This window comes from Alnus glutinosa, chromosome 1 (assembly GCF_958979055.1).
Source record: "Alnus glutinosa chromosome 1, dhAlnGlut1.1, whole genome shotgun sequence".
NCBI lineage: Eukaryota > Viridiplantae > Streptophyta > Magnoliopsida > Fagales > Betulaceae > Alnus > Alnus glutinosa.
Window position 1 is genome coordinate 16601420 of NC_084886.1, and position 17547 is coordinate 16618966.

The window sequence follows — 17547 nt, forward strand, 5'->3', positions numbered from 1 at the left end:
TTTATAGATGTTAATTCAATAAACCTTTTGATAGAAAATATAACAAGATAGAAAACTTAAAAGACAAATAGTAGAATAATAGAATAGAGACAAGAGAATTTTATGTAAGAAAGAGAGAAACAGAGAGAGGAAGAGAAAAAGCGGAAGAAGCTTATAATAGACTACATTGTGCTTCTTTATTGCATTGCACTTTCTTGCTTAATCTTTTACAATACAAAAGTCCATATTTATAGGGTTTAAAATGAATACAAATATGGTAATCAAATCCTCATCAAATATGGTAATTAGATCCCCATGATTTGATTACGACACACCATAAATATGAAATATTACAATACCAATCAAATATGGAATATATGGAAGGTATATTATACTTTCTATATATTCTAGCCCTTCATATCTTCTAACATCCCCCTTCAAACTCAAGGTGGAAGATTCTGGAATCTTGAGTTTGCAATAAATGCTTATTCTTCTTCTTTTGGAGATGACAACGATCAACGACAGTCAACGACGATGAATGGAGGAAGTCGGCGACGGTGAAGATGCGCCTTAAATATCAATGGGCCAACTATGGGCCAAAGAAAGTGAAAAAAAAAAAAAAAAAAAAAAAAAGAAAAAAAAGAAAGAAAGAAAGATTGGGCCAACTATGGGCAAAAAAGAAAGTGAGCCAACTATAGACTAAATAAGGCATGATATCACTTTTCAAATGCCAAAATAGAATGGGCCAACTATGGGCCAAAGAAAGGGAAAAGAAAAGAAAGATGAGGCCAACTATAGGCCAAAAAAAGAAAGTGAGCCAACTATGAGCCGAAGAGAGCATGAGTTTTAGAGAATACCTCAAATGTCAAAAGAAAGAGAAAGATGGAGTCAATAACCAAAAATAATGAGCCAACAAAGGATATTACAATAATGAGCCAACAAAGGGCAAGAATAATATGGGCAACTTGGCTTCTTTTGATTTTGTTTTTTTTTTTTTTTCCTTTTTTTTTTTTCTTTTTTTTTTCTTCTATTTTCTTCTTTTTCTCCTTTTTTTTTTTTAATTTTTTTTTTATTTTTTTTTTTATTTTTATCTTCCCGAGACTACCCATTGGACATTCACTACCAAAACTACATCCTTTTTCTTCTTCTCCCGAGACTACCCATTGGGCATTCACTACCAAAACTACATCCTTTTTCTTCTTCTTCTTCTTCTTCTTCTTCTTTTCTTTTTTTTTTTTTTTTTTTTTTTTTACCTTGCATCTGCATCACACAAATTTGTTTAGAAACGCAGGTTACGCAGCACACACTTCCTTTCTTGCTGAACCAGGAAACGGCACCGGTGCTTCTAGACGGTGGACTGACGCTGTCGAGGGCGTTGGTGGCGGCGGCGGAGGCGAGATGAGTTGCTGTTGGAGAGAATTGCCGGAAAACGGTGGCTCACTAGTGAACGGTGATGGTGGGCTGCAGAAGCGTGGAAGGAGGCCGGAGAGACTATGTCGTGTGGTGTTGGAGAGGATGGCCAGAATTGGTTGCGGCACCACTGAGGCGGCGGCGGGCTGGAACTGGTTGCTGGGTGGGAGAACAGTGGAGAAAACAGTCTCTGTGTTGTTGGGTATTAAAGAGAGGGCAGAGGAGGTGTTACATTTTATGTGTGGCTGGACAAATAGAGGGGAAGATCATGTGTTTGACAGAAAGACGCAGAGAAGCTGCAGAAAGAAAAAGAAGACAACGTTGGTCGATTTTGAAGGCTCTTTTTTTTCTTTTTCTTTTTTTGTGCTTTTTTTTTTTTTTTTTTTTTTTTTTTTTTTGTTGAGAAAAGAAAGGAGATTTTGGGAGAACAGTGGAGTGGAGAGAACTCTTTCTGCAGAATTTGAGTGGAGGAACAGAAATGGCGTGGGCCATATTAGAAAAAATAAAAAAAAATTAAGACAGAAAAGGGATAGAAGAGAGGATCTTGAGGCTAAGGTGTTTGACAGAAGTACACTAAGAACTTCAAGAAGGGAAGAACGACGTTGGTCGATTTTCAGGCTCTGATACCATGATAGAAAATATAACAAGATAGAAAACTTAAAAGACAAATAGTAGAATAATAGAATAGAGACAAGAGAATTTTATGTAAGAAAGAGAGAAACAGAGAGAGGAAGAGAAAAAGCGGAAGAAGCTTATAATAGACTACATTGTGCTTCTTTATTGCATTGCATTTTCTTGCTTAATCTTTTACAATACAAAAGTCCATATTTATAGGGTTTAAAATGAATACAAATATGGTAATCAAATCCTCATCAAATATGGTAATTAGATCCCCATGATTTGATTACGACACACCATAAATATGAAATATTACAATACCAATCAAATATGGAATATATGGAAGGTATATTATACTTTCTATATATTCTAGCCCTTCATATCTTCTAACACCTTTTACATAATATAGGAATTCACAAAATGAAAGAACAAAATAGTGCACTCACGTCATTTCAATAACTTGTTTTCAATATTTACAAAAAGGATATATAACATATATTAAAATGCTACATAAAATTTATCTAGTCTATAAAACATGAACCATTTTTTTTTTCTATTGCCAAATTTAAATTGTAGGAAACAAAATTAAACCACATATGATAATAAAAGAATTCAATGGTGAAGAGTATATAAGTATATAACAATTCAATTATGAATTACAATATTGATATAGCAAGAAGTATATATTGAGAACATACCTCCATGTCTATTGCAATTTATTTACAAAAGTAAGTAAAAGTAATGCTATAAAACAAATTGAGAGAACTTACTTTAATTTGAAGAAGGAAAATGGGATCAGCTTTACGTGTCTTACAAACAACTTTGAGAGAGAATCGAAGAGATCACCTATATTCAATACTTTAAAACATTAATTCAAAAGTCATTGTACATAATATGGTGATTTGACCAAAAATGAAGATTAGGAGAAGGTCAAAATAACACTTCAGTGAAAATTTAAAAATGAAGGCCTCAAATCAATGTAATAGAACTTAAACTAAGAATATAGTAGCATTTTTTGCTATTTATTTCCAGGAAGATAAATCTTGCAAACATATTAAAGAAGCCGTTTATTATAATTCTAAATAACAAAAGATTAAAAAAAGTTAAAAACCACTTTTTGTATCAAAAGAACATAATGTGAGAATACAAAATCACTTTTCATCAAACGTTTCCTTTGACATTATCGGAGAGAAGTTCTATGCCTAAAAGAATGAAAGCATTTTCTTTAAAGATATTTGTGTAGGGTCTAATATTTAATTAATATGAAATAGTATTATAATAGAAAAGAACTATCTTTTTTGTATACTTTTTTCGGTTCCAATGAAATTCATATGTATAAGAAAAAGTCTTGTCAAATAGAAATTTTTGTTTTTTTGACCGTTCTTTGCATATATAACGTAAAAGAAACTACATCTAGAAGAAGAAGAAAAACATGAAAATAAAAAATTGGAAACATTATAATTGTATTTTTGTATACTTTTTTATGGTTTCAATGAGATTGATAGGTATAGAAAGAAGTACCGTCAAAATGAGAATTTTTTTTTTCCTTTCAACCGTATTTTTAGTACAAAAATAAATAATAATATATAAATTATAACATAAAATAAGGACAAAAAATTAAAACAAATGACAAACGAAAAAAATAAAAATACTCATATAATATAAAAATAATTGACTTTTTATTTTTTGTATATTTCCTCTTATTTCAATGAATTCATAGACTCATAGGTATAGGAAGAAGTTATGTCTAGAGTTTTTTTTTTCCCCAGCCGTCCTTTGCATATATAACATTGAAAAAAAAAAAACTACTTTTAGAACATTAATAAAAATGATGTATAAATTAGAACAAAAAATAAGGGCAAAAATATGAAAACGAACAACAAACAAAAACTGAAAAATACTCCTATAATAGAAAAAGAACTATTTTTTTTTTTTTTTGTATATAAATTAGAACATAATATTGGGTAAAAAAATGATAACGGACAACCAACAAAAAATGAAAAATACTCATATAATAGAAAAAGAATTTTTTATTTTCTTTGGTTCCAATGAAATTCGTAGGTATAGGAATAAGTTATTTTTATATATACTCCTATATATATATTTTACGATCATCCTTCCATATATAATGTTTTAAAATAAAAATAAAATAGAAACTAATTTAGAACAGAAATAAAAATAAATTATAAATTATAACAAAAAAAAAATGATAACAAAATAGCATGACCATAAAAAATAAAGACAAAAAAGGTGGGAAAAAAGAAAGTGAAATTACTCAAAAATATGGAGTGTAAGGGTGCGTAAGTTTGGCTACGTTTTCTGTTACTCTTTCGTTTGTTGAGATATATAGAGAGATAAAAGCGTTTTGCTTCGCTGTGAATTTGCATTTGTACTAAGATATATATAGAGTTTGAGAAAATGACATTCATGGCAAAGACTGTTGGTCGTCCATGTATATAGTTTGGATTTTTATTTTTTATTGAGGTTTTATGGGTGTTTGAACAATATGAGTATTCTCACAACGAAACATTATGAAAAAAAAAAAAAAAAAAAAAAAAAAAAAAAACTATCTTGAAAACTTACTTCATTATGGTAAAGGGTTGGGAGTTTGATAGGTTGGTGAATTCTTTGGAATATAAAAAATAGTGGGGAAGAAGAAAGGAATAGACAAACAATATTTGATATAGTTTTTTATGAGTCGGCTGATGTGGTCGTTTTGTACTTCAATAATAATAATACTACTCGCAATAGCACAAATTACTGTAGAATAATGTCTATATTGAGGGTGTCGATCCACAGGGATTGTATTGGTTGTATCTATTAAGCTTCAATAAAATCAATTCTAATTTATCCCTATAAAATGATGTTTTTGTGATTTTTGATTTATAAACTAACAACTGAAATAAAATGCTTGAAAATACCCCCAAGAGGTAGCTCAATCGGCTGGAGACCACGCCTCATGAAGCGGATGTCACTAGTTTGAATCCCCCCTCCCCCCTCTTGTGTGGACATGTCAAAAAAAAAATGCTTAAAAATAAATTAGAGTTCAACTAAATGAGATAGAAAATAGGGATTTGATTTTACCACTAACCTTGTACCAATGGCTATCTCATTCTAGCCATGGTATTACTTGTGTGTGTTTGTCAGGCACACAACACAGTGTCAAAAAAATACCATCATCAACAAATAAGTGTAATTCATCTTTGTTAAGCATGGACTATCAAATTCATTAACTTAGTTACATATAAATAATGATTAAGTGCAGCTTATCTTAGGATTAGTACAAATCATCTACCTAAATTATGCTAATCTAAAGTGTAGCATAATTTGTCTATCTTAAGTATGAACTATCAAAACCTCTTGTTACATGTTCAAATAAAAAAATGCTAAGCGCACTTAAAATTTTACAAAAAGAAGCTTACAAACTGATTTGGCAGGTGACATGGAGTTTACTCAAATAAAAATCTTAACAGACGTTTTCTCTCATTACTGTTGACGTCAGTGTAGCATTTATTTTTCTAAAAAGCATGCTTCTCTCTCCAAGCTTTTCATTTTTTTTTTACTCATCTTCGTTAATCTTCCTACATTATCTCCGACCGTTCTGCAGTAAGAGAAGACGACCAAGCCAAGAGCAATAGAGAGAGAGAGAGAGAGAGAGAGAGAGAGAGAGAGAGAGAGTGAGTGTCTGGCGGTTGAAGGCTGTGGCACCACCTCGCTAGTACGCCGGCCACCGTGCGAAATTTTAGAATCCCCTCACTTCTTTTCTAAATCTCACGCCAAAACAAAACTCTCTCTCTCTCTCTCTCTCTCTCTCTCTCTCTCTCTCTCTCTCTCTCTCTCTCTCTCTGTGTGTGTTTGAGACTTGCTTTTAGTTTCACACAACGAATAGTTTATTCAATTTGGTTTCAAATGTAGAGAGAAAAGACAAGGAAAGTCGGAGACGAAGGACTGCGAGCTTTTGTGCCCTTTCGAGAGCGAATTCTAAGTTCACCGCGAGTTTCACCGGAGATTTCGTGCACTCACCAAATTTTTCCATGTCTTTGAGCTTCAGGCCCTCACGGAGCCCGGGGAGCTCGCGGCATCAGCTCGGCGGTGTTGGCGGGGTTTCACACCTAAGATCATCGTCGGTCAAGAAGCCGCCCGAGCCGTTGGGACGAGCCATGACCGATTGCTTGTCCTCATCGGCAGCGGCTTTCGGCTCCACTGCTGTTATGCCGCACCACGGGCGCCCCTCGGCTGCGTTCCTCTCCGAAACTTCTAGAACTTTGCTGGTTCGTAATTTCTGTGAATTTCAGAATTTGGGGCTGATTTGATTGGGGGCCGTGTGGATCGTTGCAATGGATTTTGATGTGAGATTTGTGCCGTGGTTAGTTAGTGGGGTTCCTTCGAGCTTCATTAGGAATCATTGGTATAATATTGGGACGGGAGAATCCTCTTCCGGCATGATTTTTTAGCTTGTTTGCGTTAATCTCCGATCTGCTATCCCTACTTGGATTGAATGGGGGGTTTTGAAAGGAGACTGCCACTGCAGAGGCCGCTCTTGGTAGAAACTTGAAGATCTTGTTCTTTGGTTTGGCTTGTTTCTCCATTGTACAGAAAAGACTATTAAGATATTATTCAGTTTCTTCCTCAAGAATCATGTTTTTCTGTTTTCTCTGTTGTGAAGATTTACGAAGATCAGTAAAAAACAAAAAGTGAAAAGCTTTGAGAGACAAGCCTGCATTTTAGAAAAATAAATGCTACACGGACGTCAACAGTAACGAGAGAAAACATAAGTTAAGATGTTTATTAGAGTAAACTCCACATCAGATGCCACGTCAGTTTGTAAGAGTCTTTTGTAAAATTTTAAGTACCTTTAGCATTTTTTTCAAATAATATCATTAAATAACCATTACATTTATCATTTTTTAGACAACAAGCAATAATTTGAGCACAATCAAAATAAAAAAGTTTTCTAATAGACAAGATAAACATTTCATCATGATTGCATTAAACATTAAAACCAATTACAAAAATGCAATTCTCATAATTACACAATCATCAATGCTCAAAATAAAAATCTCAAATAACAAAGCACAATTAAATCATTAATACTTGGATAGGGTTTATCAAAATCCTAGAGAGAACTTTAGCTACTCATGGAGGTCCTTTGATCCTTTGGACTTGAAGTGCAATCACCCATCCACGAGCTTGCTGATATATCTTCACTAAAATGCTCCAAACTCTCCCATGTTCGTCATTGTGAGTATGTTCGGCAAATGCTTGTATAGAACAGAATAGTAAGTTGTTAATTTTAGAATTAGTGAAAAGTGATGATGTAATATAAAATAAAAATAATTTGTATAGAAAAGTAAAAAAAAATTGTATTGTAGTGATTTTTTTTTATTTAAATAGTAATAAAAAATTATTGATGTGATATAAAAAGTGAAAAAATATAAATATGTTAATGTTAATTGTTATTGAAAAATATAAAAAGGTGAGAAAAAAAAAAATAAAAATCAAAGGCACTACTCCGTGCTGATAATGCACTTTGTCAAACAATGCCGGTGTTCCTAAAAAAAAAACAAAAAAAAAAAAACAAGAAAAAAACCTCAAACTAACCTAACCTACCCCAAAAAAGCTACGTACTAACTTCAGACTAAGAGCATTCCCAATGGTTTATGTATTTTTCAATCTAGAATAGCTAATCAAAATCTATTTTATCTAGTTTAGCTAATGAATTTTAAATGCACTATACATCCGATTATCTATTCTTAACTCTATATTATTTTTAATTTATTTATTTCATTATAGTATTTTTTTTTCACGTGGGTCCCGCTTTATAACTCCACTACTTTGCACACTTTCTCTTAAATCTCCACTATAAAGGAAGAAAAAAAGAAGAAGAACGTGGAGTGGTGGAGGGAAAAAGATAAAAAGCAAAGCTAAAAAAGTGGAGATAAAGAATAAAAAAAATAGATAAGTGAATAGAATAACTCTACATGTAGAGTTCCACTATTTATGGAATTAAGGAAAATCTATTATAGAGTTGAAATACATAAGCTGATGGAGTCTCTTTTTAATACTTTTATTATCTATTCTAGCTTAAAATTGCAAATAGATAATCCATTGGGAGTGCTCTAAGGAAATGGACGTGGGTCCTCTCCTTTTATAGAGGAGCTTTCCTCTCTAGGAATGAAATGTATTTTCCTCGTATGATCGTGCTGCCCAAGAACAAAAGGGACCCACGCGTTCTGCTTTCTTTTATTTATTTATTTTTTATATAGGTACTTTCTTTTAAATTTTGCACCGCCCAAGTTTTGATTTGAGTCACTCAGAAACATCATAGCAAGGAAAGTCCACATGTAGGCTCCGTTTGGTAGCTCTTTCCCTTCATGCAGGAGAGAAATTTTTTTTTTTTTTTAAGGGATTGTAAAATGTGGTTGGTATGATATAAAGTAAAAATAATTTATATGAAAAAAGTAAAAAAGAATTTGTATTATACTAAATTTTTTTTATTTAAATAGCATTAAAAAATTGTTGATATGATATAAAAAGTAAAAAAGTTTAGAATGTTTTGAAATTAAATTTTTTTTGGAAAAGTAAAAAGAAGAAAAGGTGAAGGAGACGGAATTGCCAAACGAGGCCATAATCGTTCTGCCCACGAGAAATCATGCATGCTTTAAGAAATTTATTCCTCTGCCGTTTCTTCAGTTTTAGACTTCCAGGTCGCAAGTCATTTTTTTTGGCGCCAGAGATAAGTCGCTCGAGCAGCTGAATGGGTAACTTGAGTGACTTCATTCAGTCTGATATATCTTCTTGTAAGTCCAATTTTTGAGAGTTTTTTTTTTGGTCTTTTTGCTTCAATCACTTTAAAATATTAAAAATATTAAAATAAAGCAAAATGTTAGATTATAATAAAACTAAAGATTTAACAATAATAAATTAAAAAACTTAATGTGAAACATTTAAGACCTATTATCAACTTTTTGATACGATCTGTTGTCAATAAATTTGATACGGTTTTTTGATACCGTTTCCTGATTGAGAGAGGGAGTGGAAAAAGTATAATTTTTTTTTTTTTTTTTTTTTTTTGAGGGTGTAAACGTGGGGATATGGGTTATGTGCAGCAGTTTGGAGTGGCAAACATGTAAATTTGACAGTATAAGACACAGTTTCGTGATTTTGAGGGAGTGGCAAAAGTGTAAATTTGATTAACTTTGATTGTGTGGAATCGTGTATATTGGGTTATGTGCACATTGTGCAGTGGCGCATTAGTGGGAGTGGCAAAAGTGTAAATTTGACATATATATATATATGATACAGTTATTTTTTAGCAAAAAAAACAATAGGAGTGGCAAAATTGTTAATTTGTCAGATATGATACAGTTATTTTGTAGAAAAAAAAAAAAAAAAAAAAACTGAATAGATATTTAACACAAAATAAGTTAAATGAAATGTCACTTGACTTAATATTATGCATTTTTCTGAATGATTTTCCTACATATATAATTTATAAAAATGGCTTTTATCATAGCCATATAAAGATTTATAATTCTATATACTCCACTTAATTGACCATCAGCATTAAATTTAGATGAATCTTAGATAGGTTCTGCATAATAATTTGTTCAAATCCTTCGTTTCATTACAATAATTAAGTATAAAGACAGGATAAAAAAACGTGGCTATTATAACAAATATCCTAGAATATAGGCTTTGTTTGTTAATATTTTGGGGGTATGTTTTCTTGTTTATATTAGAATATTTTATATTATTCTTTAGGTTTATTCATTCTCTTATTTAGTCTAGTGTCTTTATAAATATTGAATATTGTAATATAGTTTAATATACACTTCAATATTCAAGATGTAACCCTACTCTCTCTCTCTCTCTCTCTCTCTCTCTCTCTCTCTCTCTCTCACATACACACATTATATTTCCAATAATATATTTTTACATAATATTATAGCCATTTTTATGTGATCTAATAATGAGTCCAATTGGACCTTCCACGCGCCGCCAGAACATTCTACCAAACATTCACACGTGCAACGTGCCGCCTCTGCCATTGTTAGTGTCTTCGCTGCCTTCACCACAACTCATTCTGAAAAAATAATCCCAAAACCAGGCTTGCATGGTACAAATTTGTCAAATGGAAGATGTGATGGCAACAGCCACCACATGCGCCACCGAGGGTACTTGTCCGTGCATATCAATGCGGTGCCACAATTAGCAAATCGCTTCGGTGGTGACGCCATTCGACATATCGCACAACGATCGTTGCAAAGTTGCCAAGATAACCAACATCCAAGGCTCCACCCTCCCACACGTGCCACCCTAGTCTTCTACTTGTTTTGTTCACTCACTCATGCACCAATAACCTCTTTAGCAAGTCAGATCCACAAGTTATACACGGCACACCCACACTTATCGTATTCAATAACTGTATCTGATCCAGGACCCGATTTCACATGGGTTTCAGGCTGGTTCAACACATCCCATCAACCCGATCTAGCAGTTTTTGGACCAAACCGGCTCACTATGTTCAACCCCATCCACAAGTTTCGGTCCAAACCTGCCCACTATGTTCAATCCAATCCACAAGTTTTGGGCCAAATCAGCCCATTTAGAAGGCCCAAAATTTTGGCCCATGTCAGAGCAATACACGTCCAAACACCACCGCTGCGCCTCCTCCATTGTCCACTGGACTCTTCCATCGATAGCCTGACATAATCGTTCATCGGTGCATGCCGCCGTTCATTGGCCTCCATTTTGTCCTTCGGCCTCCGCGTCGTTGTCTAGCCAATGCGGCTTCCTTCATCCACTGCTCCATCCTTCAGCCACTACATCGTCATCATCCAGTCGAAAATCGTCGTCGGCAGCCACCGATCACCATCTCTAAGAACCACCGATCACAATCTCTAGCAGTCTTCTACCAAAGTTCACAATTCCACATGTGCCACACTAGATCACAACCATATAGTTTCAAATTTCATCAGCTTCATCCAACGACTCTAGTGGTTGAGCTCAAAGTCAGTTTTTTCTTCTTGCCACACTAGATCACTTTAAATATATATATATTTCTTTTCCAAACTCAATATTACACATTGGGTTTGAGGGGTATTGTTAGAATATTTATATTATTTTCTAGGTTTATTAATTTTCTTATTTAGTCTAGAGTTTCTTGTTCATCACTTGTAGTCTATTTATAAATGTAGACCGTAGTAATACAATTTAATATACACTTCAAGATGTAGCCCTACTTGCTTTATCTCATTCTTTTTATGCTCACTCTTTCATATTATATTTCCTATAATATGTTTTTACAATATTTTGTTTTGTTTTATTTTATTTTATTTTTTTAAATTCTAATGTAACATAAGAGTAAAAACTATTTTTGTGTTTTTAAGAGTGTTTTTATATTTGAGTTCTTTGTTAATATTTTTATTTTAAGAAGAAAAAAAAGAGAGAGAAAATTTTACCGAACGAATCCCACAAATTAAAGTATTCTTTTTATACTAAATAAATTTTACCAGTTTCTCTCTTTCTTCAAATTACTTAGGAAAAAAGAAGAAGGAGAAGAAGAACTTTGACTCCTTTTAACATGAATTTAAAATTAAAAAAGCAATGTCACACTTCGTACTTATTTATCACAATTATTACACACCAATTAACAAAACGCGTTTGAAGTAATTGAAAAAAAAAATTTAATTAAAATACATCACATCAATTAATATAAAATAATTACTACAAATATATTTGAAGAGCTAAATTTTGTCTATAGTGCTTGCGCGTTCCACCGCTACGTTGACCACAGTCTGCGACGTGGGGACCCTCGTTCAGGGTTGTTTACAATTTGGTCATCGATAAAAGCGCGTGAAAGACGCAAAGAGAAAAAGGGAGAAGACAGCCTAAAATACTTCAGATCGTTTACATGGAAACCTGTCGGCTGTCGCATCTCTCAAGCACAAAGAAAAATACCTGCCGACTTTTTATGCAAATTCTTCCTCCCCTCTCCATTTGAGACGCGTTGCCGCTTCCAGTGGGCAGTGGATCCACTTGGAGAAGTAAACATTTGAAAAACAAAAAGATAAACTATACAACGTACGTACACATTTCAATATTTAAATTACACCACATACAAGCACCTGTCTTTGACTTCAGATATATAACGTTTGAATAGAATCGTTTGTATTTGCTTCTACGTGTTATCTTCAGCATTTACACTAGCAGAGGATGAGGTGGCTGGAAGTACTCTACGATGCTTCAAAAGATTTTTACTTGCTCACCAAATCTTTGTGTTGATTTTATCTTACGCTTTGTTGGATTTGTGATGATTAATTGTTAGAAAATAAATGTGGGAGAACTACATAATTCTAGGAAAAAAAAAAACATAATAAAAATCTGTGTGGAAATATCTGAACTTTTGGATAATAAAACGAATATGAATTTACCTCTCAAACAAATATTGTCCCCACTTACGGTGGCGGAGACAAAATTTTAGGCTAGGGGAGTCAAGATTTATTTATTTATTTTAATGAATGAGCCTACTGGTGTAGGCTTCAAATTGGTTTAGGGTTTGTTTTGATTCCCAGTTTTAAGTAATTGAAAAACAGAAAATAATTTAAAATCTTGATTTATAAAAGGAGTTACGTGTTTGATAAAATCGTAATTTAATACTTAAAATTAAAGTTTGATATTTAAAATCGTGCGTTTAAAAAAATGTATTCCTTCCATACGTCATGAAAATACATTATTATTATTATTTTTTTCTAAAAACAAACTTTGAAATGATGCATTTTTTACAATTTTAATTAAAATTCCACTTTTAGCATGCAAAATTGTGGTACCAAAGTGATTTTAGAATCTCATATTTGGCTTGGTAGTAGCAAAGATCCTCCAAATTTTTCTTTTGTTATTTATACCTTACTCCTAAAAAAGGAAGAAGAAGGATTTAGAACCGCATGTGTATCGACCTTGTTAAGGACCTTCAGGTTATTAAAACAAGGAAAAATTACAGTTTAACCTCCCAAATTACCACCCGTTTTGCGTTTAGCCTCACAAATTGACAACACTCCAACTCCGGCCCCCCAAACTACCAAAAATTTATCCTAATAAATTTTAATAAATTTATAGCAGGGGGTATGGCGAATTTTTAGGAGGTGAGGGGAATAAGTTTTGTAATAGGAAATACAATAATTCTGTCATTAATTAGGATACAATAATGCTTGCTTGAATGTAGTCTAGTGGATTGCAAAAGTTTATGACTATTGAAACAAAAGTTAATGAGTTTTGAAAGATTTATCTAGTGATTGCAATTGTTTCTCAATTGCATTTCAGGGAAGTAAAATGAAAGAACATCATTTCTTCCAAGTTAAATACAATCCTTTTATATGAAGCGTGTTTAGATAGGTCAAAGGACGTACCTAAAATTGTATAACAAGTTGGGCATTCAATTGATTACGTTGGAATAACGATTAAATCATTAAAGTTGAAGTCAATTTCCCCTCTTAACTTCTTAACGTTTGCTGCACGGCACGTTCCTTTAAAATTAGGATGGATCTGATGAACCGATAAGATTCCACGTTCCGTTTGCGTGGCGGTGGGGCCACGTAAAGGCCGACTCAATGCGTGTACATTAAAAATCAAAAATTCAAACCTTAACGCAGCGACGCAGAAGCCACAGGGAAATTTCAACGCAACTGAAAACGGAACTCTATAAAATAAAAGGCGCGCAGGTGCCAGAATATTAGTCCATGTATCCAACGTCTTTGACTATTTTGCCCATTTCCCTCCAAATATATATATCTCCATATATCCGTTACTTTGCTCCAGCCTCTTGTTTTTTTTTTCAATATCCTACGACCTACATATATCATCTTGACAGTACTGAAGCTTTTTTCTTTTCCCCTGAGCCATCTTTTAATTTATAGCGATCTGCTTCTTTTAGTACTCCCCTTCCCCTCTTGTGCTTCCCAATACAATGGCTACTAGCATTATCCTATCAAACTTGGAGCGCATTGAGTATTTACTTCATGCACCAAAAACCCTTAGCAAACCCAATAAGAGATGGCACTCCGCTTTTGTCACCATCTATTGTTCTAAAACTCTACTATCGTTTTTCAATGTCTCTCTACCCGAAAAGAAACGTTTTGAGGTTTCAAGCCGTCCGTCTTTCACCATTGTTGATCTCAAACCTAACAAAAGCTTCCAAATTGATCAAACTAGTCTCCTTCAACTTCTGAAAGAGAAAAATGTTGACACGCTCCAAAACATTGGAGGGGTTGATGGAGTAGCATCCAGTCTTGAATCCAATATTGATTTTGGTATTCAAGGCGATGCTGAAGATGTTACTCGCCGACACGAGACTTTTGGCTCCAATACATATGAAACACCGCCTACAAAGAGCATCTTCCATTTCATAGTGGAAGCCTTCAAGGATCTTACCATTTTCATCCTTTTGGGCTGTGCAACTCTTTCTCTTGCTTTTGGCATTAAAGAGAAGGGAATCAAAGAAGGTTGGTATGATGGTGGAAGCATATTTGTTGCCATACTTCTTGTCATTGCAGTTTCTTCCATAAGCAACTTCAGGCAAAACAGACAATTTGAAAAGTTATCCAAAGTCAGCAACAATATCCAAGTTGATGTTGTCAGAGCTGGGAGGCGTCAACATATTTCAGTATTTGAAATTGTGGTTGGGGACATCGTTTGCTTAAAGATTGGAGATCAAATTCCAGCCGACGGGCTATTCTTTGACGGCCACTCATTGCAAGTGGATGAATCCAGCATGACAGGGGAGAGTGACCACGTAGAAGTAAATTCCAGTCATCCATTTTTGGTTTCTGGTACTAAGGTGGTCGATGGCTATGCTCGCATGCTTGTCACTTCAGTTGGCATGAACACAACCTGGGGCGAGATGATGAGTTCAATCAGCCGTGACACAAACGAACAGACACCTTTACAAGCTCGCCTCAACAAGTTAACCTCATCAATAGGTAAAGTTGGTTTGCTAGTCGCTTTCCTAGTTCTCGTAGTCTTGTTGGTTCGCTACTTCACAGGAAATACAAAAGATGACAATGGAAATAAAGAATTCAATGGCAGCAAGACCAAGGTTGATGACATAGTGAATGCTGTGGTGGGGATTGTAGCTGCTGCAGTTACTATAGTTGTGGTTGCAATTCCAGAAGGTTTGCCATTGGCCGTCACCCTCACACTTGCTTATTCCATGAAGAGAATGATGGTTGATCAGGCAATGGTGCGAAAGCTCTCTGCCTGTGAGACCATGGGCTCTGCCACCACCATTTGTACTGATAAAACAGGCACTCTCACGCTCAACCAAATGAAGGTGACAAAGTTTTGGCTAGGGAAAGAAACTTTTGCAGCAGGTTCTTACTCATCAATTGCTCCATACGTTCTTGAATTGGTCCAGGAAGGAGTTGCTCTGAACACAACCGGTAGTGTTTACAAGCCTAATTCAGGATTTGAAATCGAGTTCTCAGGTAGCCCCACTGAAAAAGCAATTCTTTCATGGGCTGTTCTGGACCTAAACATGGAAATGGAGCAACTGATGCAAAGTTGTATGATTCTTTTCGTTGAAGCATTCAATTCCCAGAAAAAACGAAGCGGAGTCCTTATGAGGAGAAAGGTAGACAACACAATCCATGTACACTGGAAAGGTGCTGCAGAGATGATACTGAAGATGTGTTCAAGTTACTATGATGCTTCTGGAATTGTAAAAGAGCTGGATGATGCTGAAAAGATGAAATTTGAGCAAATTATTCAAGGTATGGCAGCTAGCAGCCTCAGGTGCATTGCATTTGCGCATAAGCAGGTTTCAGAAGATCAAGAAAATGAGCAAGAACATAAAAAGCTAGAAGAAGATGGTTTGACCCTATTGGGACTAGTGGGACTTAAGGACCCATGTCGTCCCGGGGTGAAGAAAGCTGTGGAAGATTGCCAATATGCTGGTGTGAACGTTAAAATGATCACTGGAGACAACGTTTTCACTGCAAAAGCTATAGCCACTGAGTGTGGGATACTCAGGCCTGGTCAAGACATGGTCAGTGGAGCAGTAGTAGAAGGCGTGGAATTCAGAAACTACACACCAGATGAAAGATTGGAGAAAGTTGATAAAATTTGTGTGATGGCAAGGTCCTCTCCCTTCGACAAACTGTTGATGGTAGAATGCTTGAAACAAAAGGGACATGTGGTTGCAGTTACTGGCGATGGCACAAATGACGCACCAGCACTAAAAGAAGCTGATATAGGACTTTCGATGGGGATTCAAGGCACCGAGGTGGCCAAGGAAAGCTCAGATATTGTCATTTTGGATGATAATTTTGCGTCTGTGGCCACAGTTCTGAAGTGGGGAAGATGTGTCTATAACAACATCCAGAAGTTCATCCAATTTCAACTTACCGTAAATGTTGCTGCCCTTGTGATCAACTTTGTGGCAGCAGTTTCAGCTGGTGAAGTTCCACTAACAGCAGTGCAATTATTGTGGGTGAACTTGATTATGGATACGTTGGGTGCTCTGGCTCTTGCAACAGAGCAACCCACCAAGGAGCTGATGGATAAACCACCCGTGGGGCGGACAGAGCCACTTATCACCAACATTATGTGGAGAAACCTCTTAGCCCAAGCTTCATATCAAATAGCTGTCCTCTTGACTCTGCAATTCAAAGGTGAATCAATCTTTGGTGTGTCTGAGAAGGTAAACGACACCTTAATCTTTAATACTTTTGTTCTTTGCCAAGTCTTCAATGAATTCAATGCAAGGAAGCTCGAGAAGAAGAACGTCTTCAAGGGGATACACAAGAATAGATTATTTTTGGGGATCATTGTGATAACCATTGTTCTTCAGGTGGTCATGGTAGAGTTTTTGAAGAAGTTTGCAGATACAGAGAGGTTGAATTGGGCACAATGGGGTGCATGCATTGGAATTGCAGCACTATCTTGGCCAATCGGTTGGATTGTCAAGTGGATACCTGTTCCACAAAGACCATTTCTTAGCTACCTAAAGATGAAAAAGATATGACCATGGGTCTGCCATGAGCTTTTCTTCAATATCTGGGTTCTCATTATAATTCTTTAATTCTTTCGTTGTATAGCTTATCATTATTATAATTATTTAGTTCTCTCATTGTAAAGCTTATCAGATATGTACGTATTGATGTCATATTTTTAATAATACAATTCTTTTCACTTGGTTTTTATCATTCATGGAGGGTAGTTTCAATATCTTTTACGAATGGCTGCCTGAATGCAACTTGTAGTTATAATCTCGGACAACTCTGTCGCCTTTTATTAACAGAAAGCCAGAGGCAAGTACAAAACATAACTTATATTTGGGAAGACTAACAACAATCACTACAAGTTTTACAAGAAATTCGAACTTTAGGGACGAAAGTGAGAATAGAGTGAAAACAATAATGATGAATGACATTTCATATCGAGGCTTCCAATTGTGATGGCTCAAATCAGGTGATTACATGACAAAGTAGAAGGTTTAAACCATTCATAATGATAATAATGAGTGCACAACAATACCATTGGATA

The 17547-nt window shown here is 34.7% G+C and overlaps 1 protein-coding gene across 1 annotated transcript; it reads left to right on the top strand.

Annotated features, from left to right (window-relative positions):
* Positions 1-13755: 13755 nt before the first annotated feature.
* On the top strand, positions 13756-17195 carry LOC133874966 (putative calcium-transporting ATPase 13, plasma membrane-type). The gene has a single exon (XM_062312924.1). The coding sequence runs from the start codon at positions 13973-13975 to the stop codon at positions 17024-17026; it is 3054 nt and encodes a 1017-aa protein (XP_062168908.1). The 5' UTR covers positions 13756-13972; the 3' UTR covers positions 17027-17195.
* The last annotated feature ends 352 nt before the right edge of the window (positions 17196-17547 follow it).